The sequence below is a fragment of the Trachurus japonicus genome, chromosome 18 (genome assembly GCF_045865225.1).
Source record: "Trachurus japonicus isolate A0001 chromosome 18, Traja_1.0".
Lineage (NCBI taxonomy): Eukaryota > Metazoa > Chordata > Actinopteri > Carangiformes > Carangidae > Trachurus > Trachurus japonicus.
In genome coordinates this window covers 2,932,774-2,945,277 of record NC_140924.1, presented here as the reverse complement: position 1 = coordinate 2,945,277, position 12,504 = coordinate 2,932,774, and the positions used below count along the sequence as shown (strand labels likewise).

General features: G+C 42.9%; 2 protein-coding genes across 2 annotated transcripts in view; one reads left to right on the top strand and one right to left on the bottom strand.

Moving 5' to 3' along the window:
• LOC146968318 (CD226 antigen-like) overlaps nt 1–12,462 on the top strand; it is a 51,691-nt gene extending 39,229 nt beyond the window's left edge. The window contains exons 3-4 of the mRNA XM_085760314.1: nt 11,357–11,683; nt 12,323–12,462. Coding sequence (XP_085616440.1) covers nt 11,357–11,683; nt 12,323–12,462 — 467 coding nt within the window. The remainder of the gene's footprint in view (nt 1–11,356; nt 11,684–12,322) is intronic.
• On the bottom strand, nt 88–1,649 carry LOC146968319 (hemolin-like). Its single transcript, XM_085760317.1, has 3 exons — nt 1,619–1,649; nt 448–714; nt 88–368 (listed from the first exon to the last, which is right to left on the bottom strand). The coding sequence occupies exons 1-3, from the start codon at nt 1,647–1,649 to the stop codon at nt 88–90; spliced, it is 579 nt and encodes a 192-aa protein (XP_085616443.1).
• Nucleotides 12,463–12,504: the final 42 nt, after the last annotated feature.

Genomic DNA, 12,504 nt, shown 5'->3' with positions numbered 1-12,504 from the left:
GGTGGGGGGTCTCTCTGAAATAGAAAAGACAGTTAAAATACAAATGTAAAACATGAACCGGATTTGTTTTGCTTTTCCCCAACTCTTTTAATCAAACATTTGACCTGTGACCTCCTGACCTGTGACAGTGATCCAGCTGGGTGGAGACCCTCCATGGCCTGTGATGTTACAGCTGTAGAGGCCTTCATCAGACTTGGTAACATGGTGGATGGTCATGTGACGTGTAGGCTCAGTCCTGATGAGGGAGCCATCTTTATAGAAAGCAGCTGGGGGGTTGGAGGGAGGGGTCTCCTTTGATTGACAGCTCAGAGTGACATCATGTCCCTCCATCACAGGGAGGACAGGACTCTGCAGGATCACTGGTCCACCTCAACACAGAGACAAAGTACAGCAGTTGATCCATTTCCACACAGCTTCATCAACACTGACTCCACAGTCTGATCTTACCAGTCACAGTGATGTTGATGCTGCTGCTGCTTGTTGCTCCCTCTCCAGACTCACACCAGTAAACTCCACTGTCTGTTGGCATGGTGTAGCTGATGTTACAGGAGGAACCAGTTGATCTTCCCCAGTCGACTCCACACTCAGTTCTGGTGTCTCTGGTTGTGTTCCTCATCACCTTCCATCCAGCAGAGCTGTCGTCCTCCTCACAGCTCAGAGACACTGAGCCTCCTTGAAACATCTGAGAGCTGCTGGGACTCACAGTCAGACGAGCTGAAAGAGAATTCAGTGAATGTTTAAGCAAACTTTCAAAATAAAACCATCCATCTAATCATCCAAGTGTTCATAACAATCATTTTGTAAAGTTCTCACATTCAGACTGAGAAAAGAGGCGTTCACTGACCTGTGTGTGTTGTGCAGCAGAGCAGAGACATCAGACCTGCAGAGACATGACATCAGCTTTAACAGGTCGAATTGGACGAACCAGGAAGAGAAGCTTCCGCTAAAAAACAATCTTGAAAAATAGACTTTTTAATTTTTTTCTGAACAATTTCTCATGTCGGGGCTTCAATACAAGACGGACATTACATATGAGCAGCATGGAGGTATCTGGATGTTTTTTGGTGTGTCTTTTTGTTACGAAGACAGTTGGTATCCAGGGTGGGTGGGAGAGGGGATGGGGGAAGATTTATGTATTTATATGTATTTATTATTGTTCTTTTATCCCTGACTGCACTTTATATTTTATATTTTTATATTCTTATATCTATCTGTGTCTTTTTAATGTCTGATCGGTGCTGTGCTGCTTGCCGGAACCTCAATTTCCCTGAGGGTAACCCCCCAAGGGATTAATAAAGTACTATCTATCTATCTATCTATCTATCTATCTATCTATCTATCTATCTATCTATCTATCTATCTATCTATCTATCTATCTATCTATCTATCTATCTATCTATCTCTACAGTGAAGACATCAGGAAGAGGCTTTTATCTGTCTCTTCTGCTTTAAAAACATCATTTATATTTTCTATCTGTCCCTGTGTAGATTAGTCAGTTTTCTGATCAATAACTAATATTGATAAGTGTGTCAGTGTGTACTTACAGAGCAGCCTGTGTATATTAGTCAGTTTTCTGATCAATAACTAATATTGATAAGTGTGTCAGTGTGTACTTACAGAGCAGCCTCAGCAGAGATGTGTCGTCCATTGTTCCTCCTGTTAAATGAGCTCCTCACTCTGCGTGGTCACAGTAGTCTGTCTACGCTTCCTTCCTCTATCTAGCTTTGATGGTGTAGGGGATGCTGCTATTTACAGATGTCCCTGAACGCCTCACATGTAGACTCAGAGACAGTGATGCTGCTATTTACAGATGTCCCTGAACGCCTCACATGTAGACTCAGAGACAGTGATGCTGAACTTTACAGTAGTTCCCTGAATGTGTCCTGTCAGACAGAGTGGATGTAGCTACAGCTGCAGTCAGACTCTGGAGGGTTAAAGTAAATAAAGTCAATATGATATATGAAATCAAAATACTATGTGTTGTGTGTTTATTTGTTTACAAAAAATGTTCCTGTTAAGTGTATAATAAGCAATGAGTTGGGTACGGGCTATTCTTTTGACAAATTTAGGCATATTCTGAGCAACAAACAGGAGAATAGGAAGTCAGGAGAGTTGACCATGTAATGTTCATTTTGCACCAGTTGAGGATTGAACCTGCAACTTCTAGAACCAAAGACCATTATTTATCGTACTGAGCTAATTGGCAAGAGGCCAAATCACAGTGGCTTCACAAACTGAGTAAACCATTCACTGTCGTGCAGGCAGATTTGAAACCACTGTAAAAGAGGTAAAATTCTGACATGTATTTGTCAAACATCTACTGTGACTGTAAGATTTTGTAGGCTACATTTGTTTCACAAAGACCATCTGGTATTTTAGTTAAAGACCCACTCCCGTGAAAATCGTGTTTTTTGAGCTTTTCACATGTTCCTGTGGCATTTTTCTTGTGTTAGAGCACTTATCAGCAGAGAAGGAAGTGCAAAATTGCATTTCAGAGTTTTTCTGCCTTCAAACTGCTGTGAACCAATGGCAGACTCAAACTGGCAGTTTCAGGAAGACTGGAGTTGAGGGTGTCACAGCTCCAGGGGAGGGCACTAGTGCTACAAGCTCCCGCCCCGCTCTGCATCTGGCTCAGAGGTGAAAGCCTTCACAGCTCGGTGTAGCTGTCAAGGTTTAACAGGTATAGCTCACCTGGTAGAGCAGCTTGCACCATGAGCAAGGACTATGTTCCAGTCTGGGATCGAATCCCAGTGTGGAGTTTTACGCTAAACGCGCTGAATCTGTAATTGTACAATGTCCAGCTGTCAGCGAGTGGGGGGTGGGGTGCGAGGAGGTGGCTGGGCGGGTGCAGAGCAGCGCAGTCTCCGCCCACCCCCCAGAGGTGCATTGCTAATGTGCATGGCTAATGAGCTGGTTTTAAAATGGCCGAAAAGGGTCGCGGGAGTGGGACTTTAACGCCCTTGTTGGGTCTTGAACCCACATGCTCCAACACCAATAACCAGCTCCTAACTCCCCGAGCTAATTGTCTGGAAGTGAGACCTGCTGTGTGTTGTTTCTCAAATAGACTCAGGGATTCAAAGCCTGGGCAGCAGTTGTCAAGGCAGATTTAAAAAATGGTCAAATGTCACAAATTCTAATAACTAAACAAAAATCTGATAATACATAAATTGCACCTAGACAGCATGGAAATGTTGGTGATTTGTTTTTAACTCTAAGTGTTTTGTTTCTCAAGAGAAAATCTGATTGATCTGACGTTGTCACTCTCACATTGACTGTAGTTGTTCCCATGAGAGCAGAATTCAAAATGTTCTCAAAAATTCAGTTTTTGAGATAAAATTCTGATATTTGCCAAACTTCATCAACCATGACTCCAAAATATTCTCTTTTTTTTCCAGGAAGATTGAAAATGTATTTATCAAGAATTTGATGGTATATGTTTACAGTACTGTTTACAGTCATACATTTTCATGCACTGTAGGCTCAATTTTTGCTTAATCAAAAATCCGAGAAACAAGTTTTGTGGAGGACGGTCTGGAGATGCTCTGTAGCAAGTTTGGTGACAATTGAGCAAAAGTTGTGGGAGGAGATACATTTTAAAAGTTTTACAGTTATTGAGTGATGGACTTCATAATTTGTAATAAGTTTAAGTGGACAAAAGTTTCTGCAGTATTGAGGCTACATTGTGGTGAAGCCCCCCCCCCCCTAGCCTGACTCTCGCCAGACCCTTGTAGTTCCGCAAAGCTATGCTGAGCTCCGCACAAGGGTCTGGGACTGCTCCATAGGCGATTCATTTCAGAAGGCGGGGCCTTGTAAAAAAAATCTTGTATGTGATTGGATGAACCACTTGTCCGTTATCTTGTTGACGTGCTACTTCAGCCACTCACTGCGAGCCGCCATTGTTGTTTGACTCAAACAGTCGCTTCAGCGCTACGTCACACCTCAGAAAGTCCCGCCCGGCGATCCTGATTGGTTCATTATTTTTTGCTCCGGGGAAGAAGTTTGCATTGGCCTCGAGTCCAGACCCTTGTGTGAAGCTGAGCGTAGCGCCTCTGGTGGAGCTTTGCGGAACTACAAGGGTCTGGCGAGAGCCAGGCTACCCCCCCCCCCCCCCCCCCATGTCCTTGGAGTTGAGTAAATCACACTCTTTGTAGCCTACTTTAGTGTTGTTTCATGTCAGTATGATGTCGTATTTGTATAATGTCATGTTTGTGTAATGTTTCAAATATGATAATAAAGTTTCATGTAAGTAAAAGTAAAATGGATGCTTTTCCAGTGCTTTTTTTTTTTAACAACTTTATTTACAACAAGAGTATACACAGGACTGAATACAGTTAGATGAAATAAGTGTATACAACATTAATACACAACCAAACCATCATAAATACGCCAGGGGATGACAGCAAGACAGAAAAAACATAAACTTCAATAAATATTTTGTAAAGCTTACAGAGATCAGACGTTTTAACAGCTTTTTTATTCTCACAATCACAGAGGGAGGAGATATATTGACCAACATATGCAGACAGTTCCAAGAAGTGTGGCTTCTTACCAGAAAATTTAGACTTATGTATATAAAATTTGGATAAAATAAATTAATCATATAAAACTGAGAATTTAGTTTTTTTTTATCATATTCAGTGTAGCCAAACAAAACATTTTTCCAGCATAAATTAAACTGGGGATAAATATGATCACTGATAAAGCGTGCCAGTCTGCTCCAAAGTTGTCTGGTGTGTGGGCCAGACCAAAATAAATGAACCAAGGTTTCGTTGACAGAGACACAGTGGGTACAGTTCACATCAATGTCCTTCTTAAGCCTTTGTATATAATGATTAGTTGGGTAAAATCTATGAAGCATTTTAAATGAAATCTCTTTGACCTTGTTGGTTAAAAAAAACTTATTAGGCAGTAGCCAGACTTTTTCCCAATTAATATTTCCAACAAATGTAGACCAGTAGGATAAAGCAGAATGTTAACTTACAATGTCTTGTTGAAATAGTTGACGGATAAACTTATTTTTATTTTTATTATTACCTGTGAAACAAGCTTTCCCCATTACTGTTTCAGTAATGTTTAAAGATATGGGCAAATTGTTGTTTACATTAAGATTTTTAAAGAGGGAAATAATACCCGAGGGCACAGCATCAAAAACAATAGAAAAATCCTTGGGTGTAACAGGGATTCCATACCGTTGCATAAATTCAACATAACTGTAAAGACGTATTGACGTTACGCCGTCATGACGCCATCACGTGCTTCGCCCTCACCGTTCAGCTCCTCCTCCACAGTGGGGTTCAGTCAGGGCGGCACCAGTGCGGTGGGTCCACTGCGCAGGGACCGATGCGCAGGACGCAGCCAGGAGGAAGTCGACGTGAGAGCTGCAGCGGAGTGTTCAGCGGCTAAACAAACAAACAAACAAACAAACAAACAAACAAAAGAATAAAATAAAAAAAAGGCTTCTACGGCTGTGTGATATCATCGGTCCTGGACACCGACTGAGATGAAAGAGAAGTAGAAGATGTGTTCCTCCTCCTCCTCCTCCTCAGTGTTGTCGGTCTCTCTGTGTCTCCTGCTGTGTCTGTCTACATGTCTGTCCTCTGGAGGTAAGATCTGAACTCTCTGTCTCTGACTGTAGTTACTGTTATTACAGTACTTCTATTGTGTTGTCTATAGTTTTATTGTAGGCTGTAGAGGGAGGAGCTATTCGTCAGTCCATCTCAACTGCCTCGTAACATGGCGCAGTTCCTGTCATCTACATTGACTCTCCCTAATGTCACTAGACTGGTTTGTTTCCTTCACAGCTATGGAGTTAGATTTGTCTCATTATACCTGCAAATGCACAGTGGGTGATCTACAAATATTCCTTGATTTGCACACTATACACAAATACAAACACAATTTAACATGTAGCCTATGTTGTTTTTTGCAAATATAACGTAGTAGCCTGTATAATTTTCCATTTGTAAAAAAAGGGGGGGGAAAAGCCATTTGTAAAACTGAAAATTCTGTTTGTGAAGTGTGATTCTTGTTAAAGGGATAGTTCGGGTCTTTTGATGTGACTCTATATGGCGTCCCCATCACCAGTTATGTGCTGTAACAGTGACTTTCCCCGGACTGCGTCCCGTGAGCGGAGTTCCGGCCTGGTTTCGGTGCTGACGAATATAGTCTGGCTAGTTGGCTGGGGTCACGGAAATAAAGCGTTTTGCTTCTCAAAACAATATGTGTTCAAAAGAGTGACACATTTGCATCACAAAACCGTGGGAAGGGGGGTGCTGCCAGGGCTGCAGCCCCCCCTGTCAGAGCGCCCGCCTCCCATGCCGGAGTATCTTAAATGGTGCTGGTACTAAAAAACGGTTAATTAGGTGAATCGTGTCGCCGCTGTCGTGGAAATTTTAGCTGTTTGCTGCTGGTGAATAATGAAATAGAGACTTCGCCGGCGGACATGAATTTATTTCCTTGCAAGGAAAGGTCAGTTCTACCCGAGTGGGTGATGGTAAAGAAAAGACAAAGACAAAGACAATGGGGAGACCGAAACACTTATACCCGAGGAAACGCCCCCTCAGGTATGCCACACCCCTTTGTCTGCTGCAGGGGCCGGTCCAATACTCAGACAGTGTGTTTGTCTTAGAGATGGGATTTATGGCTCTTTGAGGGGAGCCGGATCTTGGTGAGCCGTTCCTTTCAAAGAGCCGTTCAAAAAACTGGCTCATTTGACTGATTTTTATAGTTTTTAAGTTAAAGCAGATATCAGTGGAATGTTTTTGTTAATATAAGTCCTAAATAGTCCTATTTTCCATCAGCAATCACTTACATGAAGTATTTCAGCCTAAACACGAGTCTCTCCGTCACTCTGCTCTGCTGTAACCCGAGGAGAAAATTTTCCTTGTGGGATACAAGTGTTATCCAATGAGGGGAGAGAACGGCATGAAGGGCTGTGTGTGCAGCCAAGGGATGCGCGTGAATGTGGTGACGTAGCACGAGGACCAATTGATGCCTGACAAGGGCGGGGGCTGCTAACTCATGGTGCGTTCAAGGAAACTCGTACTTTGTGTTTTTCCTTCCTGTGAAGTCATACCAGTTCGATCTGGTACGAGTTCACGGGTCGGAAGTTACGAGTGGCCGTTATAGGGAACTTTCACAGACAACAGGACGGTAAAAACACGAGCTACGGGTTACCTGGAACGCTACCAAGTCGTAGTTGTGACTTGAAGCTGTAACTTACGGTTTCAAAAGCCTGCCTTGAACACAGCATTAGCCGAAACGGCCGTGCCGATGATATCTGCTTTAATCATTGGAAGGTATGATGGGGTGAGACTTGGAACAAAATAATACAAAATTAGATATCCCACCAATATCTGATTTTAAATTATTTCAAAAATATTGATAATAACCTCATTTGATATGTATGGACTAGATTTTAAAGTCTGAAATGGATTCATTGTAAATATTTTTTAAAAAGAAAAAAAAGAACGGTTCCCAGCTGCGACTCGGTTCCCATCGTTCATGTTAACGAGCCGTTAAATAGAATCGGTTCGTTCGTGAACGTCACAACACTAGTTTGTCTGTTGCACGTATTGGCACCGACCCCCGAGGGTGTATTTTCATACCTGGGGCATCCTGCAAGGTTACATGTTTAGAGGTCTAGACATTAGAATACACAAATGGGTAACAAGAAAAGGAGTTCTGATACCTTGGGAGGATAGCAGGGGGTAGGGACGTCTTAAGTGATTAAAACAAAGGAATATTCAAATTTACCATTAGGCCTACACCACTGCAACCTGAGCGGCTGCACTCTGGAACGTGGCCCTGATACGTCTGAGTTCTGCTGCGCTCAAGCCCGGTCTCCCTGCCCCTCTCACCCACACACGAGCGTCCTGTAGTTATACTGGGCTGCACAGCGCCCAGCCAGCCTCCCCTCCGGAGCTCCGGTCACACACAAAAACACGAGTGTGTGTGTGTGTGTGTGTGTGTGTGTGTGAGATAGGCCTACCTGCAAACCCCGAGATGTGTAATGTTTATTAAGAGAAACACATATTTCAGGACCCTGACTTGTAGGCTGAAATGTATTCATAGGCTTAAAATTACAGGACAGGACTTATTATTCAGCAGTTTAGGCTCAAGCATGTGGGAGCCTCCTTTCGTGTATTAAAGCAGAAGTAAGCGATCCGGTCGTTTTGGCTAATGCTGCGTTCCAGGCAGGCTTTTGAAACCGTAAGTTACAGCTTCAAGTCACAACTTACGACTTTGTAGCGTTCCAGGCAACACACTCGTGTTTCTCCGACCTGTTTTACCTGTGAAAGTCACTATAACGGCCACTCGTAACTTCTGACCCGTGAACTCGTACCAGATCAAACTGGTATGACTTCACAGGTCGGAAAAACAGGAGTTACGGGCTGCCTTGAACGCACCATAACAGTCCTCGTCCCTACGTCACCACATTCACGATGTCCCTTGGCTGCACACACAGAGAGGACTGCCCCTTTATGCCGTTCTCTCTCCTCATTGGATAAAGGTTGTAGGATACAAGGAAAGTTTTCTCCTGGGCTCAGAGCAGAGCAGAGTGACTGACAGACCCGTGTTTCAGACCAAACACTCTATAGAAGTGATTGCTGTCGGAAGATACAACTATTTAAGACTTATATTAACACAAATATATCACTTACTTCTGCTTTAATATCTGACATGGTGGATCAGGAAAGTGTGCCCCGAAAAATATATACTGTATATTTAACATGAGAGGGGTTAGAAATTCTAACCTGATTTGGGGGGAAGATTGACAGCCCCAGTGTTGTGTAGGTGTGTCTCTTGGTCTGGAGGAATAAAGTGAAGCAGAGTTATCTCGTCTCCTGTCCCGTTTATTGATTTTCTATATCAATACAGTATGCGAACCCAGAACGCTCGGCTACAATAGAAACCCCAGGCGGTACCCTACCCTACCCTCACATATTCAGGTTCATGAAGCTCTCCCTTTAGCTCTGTGCTAAAACAAGGGATGGCTTCATCACTTGTGTCATAATCAGATATGTTTATGTGAACTATCCGAGCAGTAAACTCAGTGAAACAGCTGATGGAAACACACAGCTGTCTACAGGCGGCAGCGCGCAGTGATACGGAGGGAGAGAAAATAGCGCCAAGCGATTGCGAGGTCAGACTTTTTCGTGGACAACGGTTTTGTGATGCAAATGTGTCACTCTTTTGAACGCATATTGTTTTGAGAAGAAAAACGCTTTATTTCCGTGACCCCAGCCAACTAGCCGGACTACATTCGTCAGCACCGAAACCAGACTGGAACTCCGCTCACGGGACGCAGTCCGGGGAAAGTCACTGTCACAGCACGTAACTAGTGTTGTCACTGGTACCGGTATCGGTACCAACATGTTTTTCGATACTTTTCGATACTTTTCGGTACTTTTCCAAATAAAAAGAGAACACAAAAAATTTCATTATTGGCTTTATTTTAATAGAAAATCTTAGAACTATAACATATGCATCAGTAAATAATCAGTAAATCGGTAAACAGTCACTGCTGCTGCAGGATTAAAATTCCATCTATATTAATCTGAACTCTTCCTAAATTAAAACATTAGTGGTCTGTTTAAAAATGAATATCAACTTGTTTTCTTTGCGTTATTTGAGGTCTGAAAACACTGCATCTCTTTTTGTTATTTTGACCAGTTGTAATTTTTGGGAGAAATTGTTATCAGTAGTTTATAGAATGAAACACAAACGTTCATGTTACTCAAACACGCACACCTATTGTTTCCCATACATTGATTCTGCCCTGCCCCCCCCCCCACGCTCCGCGTAGCGCTCCTTCACTGTGCTCACTCACTCACAGAAAGAGAGAGAGAGAGAGAGAAAGCGAGCATGCCAGTGGTGATCCGCTGTACAAACGAAACGTATCAACCAGCAGTGTTTGCATTAATTAACGAGTCTGTGGCATTGCATTCTTTCATTTTTGTTGCGCATGCGTACCTTCTTTTAACTTCTTAACTTTTAACCCTCTACACGCATCTGTTGTGTGTGGTTTTGTCTTGTCCTCAAGCCAGTTTAACCTCCAGTTTTTTTAGTTATTGTATTATTTATTTTTAGATATTTATAATCTGTTTTTATCATATGTGTGTGACTGAGTCTCTGTGAGCAGTTGACCACACCTGAATTTCCTTCGGGATTAATAAAGTAAATCTATCTATCTATCTATCTATCTATCTATCTATCTATCTATCTATCTATCTATCTATCTATCTATCTATCTATCTATCTATCTATCTATCTATCTATCTATCTATCTCTTATTCATATATTTATTTCTTTTTTATTCTGTGTTTTAATACACTATGTGTTTTTATGTCTTACATGTATTTTTACTCAGTGTTTGTGATCTGTGTTGTTGTCTGTATTGTCTTGCTGCTGCTCTGTGACATTTTTAAATTTCCCCTCGGGGATTAAATAAAGTATTTCTAATTTCTAATTTCTAATTATGTGCGCCCCTGTACAGTATATAGTTTTATTTGAAGTTCAGCGGAGGGACTGACAAACATCTGAGAACTGATTGGTCAGGAGGCGGAGCTTTTCTACCTGGTCATCTCAATCTGGAAAATAACCTGCTCCGGACCGGGTTAGCCGTTCAGCATCAGTTACCATGGAAATGTACCCCGGTAAGACTAGAGCACTGTAAAAGAGAGTAACGACACCTCCACTGACTCCCGTGGTAAGGGTTTAAGGGTTTAAGGGTTTAAGGGTTTAAGGGTTTAAGGGTTTTGTGCCCCTAGTGGCAGGATATGGGTATTGCAAAATCGCCCCGGAAAACCCATTCACTCCAATGTATGTGTGTTGCCCACTTGCTGGTAAATTGATGAAAACGGCCGTGTTTTTGTTTTTAGGTGTCTTGGTCATATCAAATTATACTTATAAATTGTTTATTACAAAATGTAGATTGAAAAATTAATGTAGACAACTGTTTTTTTTACTCTCCTATGTGTTAATATTTATCTGTAAAGGATCCTCAATGATGCTATTAACGTGGGTGATCTATAAATGTCCTTAAATTATTGAAAACACCACACTGCTCATTCACCAACAATGCAGAGATGTCAGTTCTTTTGCAAAACCCATATTCCTCCACCAGGAGGCGCTGCCATTGGACCAATGCTGTCCTTACTCTCTTTTACAGCGCTCTAGGTAAGAAGTGAACCACCTTCGTAGTACGGAACACCCAGAGTTAACCCTGAAGTTACCTCGATAAGCTCAAATCCTGCTTCAGAGGACAGGGACCTGAGAGGTGGCCAGAATGACATCACTGCTCCTGATGCTCAGGTGTGTGTGTGTTTCTGTGTTTCTCTGTTTCATTCCCAGTGAACATCAGAGCTGAACCTGGACAGTCTGTCTCTCTGCCATGTCGAGCTCCCAGCAACACTGACATCTTAGTTGTAAATTGGACCAGACCTGGACTGGACCCAGGATATGTGTTGTTGTATCGGGACGGGAGACCTGATCCACACAACCAGCATCCATCTTATCAGAACCGGGTGGAGCTGAAGGACGGAGAGATGAAGGACGGAGACGTGTCCATGATCCTGAAGAACGTGAACAAAGACGACTCAGGAACATACAAGTGTCGAGTCGTCCCGAGTAGATCCACTGAACCCATCAGCATCATCAACCTGGAGGTTCATCAGCCAGGTGAGTCCCAGAGTCCAGACTCTGTTGTGTTCTTCACTCATCACCGACCTGACAGCTGATACCTCACTCTGCTTCTCTCTGCAGGACCCTCCATTCTACTTATTCTTCTAGGAGTTGGTCTGGCTCTGTTGGTTGTTGGTGGTGTTGTTGGTTTTATCATCTATAAACTTAAAAATCAGAGGTCAGGAGCGGTCCTTTAGAGCTGCTTTCACTGCAGCTAGGACTGGTCAACCAGCTGACTGATCAGCTGATCCTCAGTGGATCCTGATCAATCAGCTGGTCATGTAGAGATTAAGGCTACGTTTACACGGAAACGATCTGAACAGAAAACGCAAAAGTCACGTTGCGTTCTCACTTTCTATTTCACATTTAGACGAGCGTTTTGTAGGTGGAAATCTGTGTGCATACGGTGACGCAAAAGTCTGTGGAATAAGACATGTTTGTTGTTCATCTCCTGTGCCTGTGATGAAAACGCAGACTTTTGCGTTTTCACCCTTTACATGGGGACGCAACCGCTCTGGATGGTGGTTTCATTTTTTGGCGTTTTCAAGCCCCCAAAACGCCGTCACCGTCTAAACGAAAGGCACATCCCATGAAATATTTTGCCGTTTTCATCCACAAGGGTTGTCGTGTAAACAGGGCCTCAGTTGTTCCTCTCCGGGGGACTAGTGTACGGAGGTTGTGCACGCACAAAAACGTGGCGTACGCCCACGTCCACGCCAACTTCATGGCTGGCCTACGCACGTTTCTACAGCTATTGTTCCTTTGGCGACACCTAGAAGCTGGGAAACTGTTACAGTAATAATGTGAAAACAATTAGT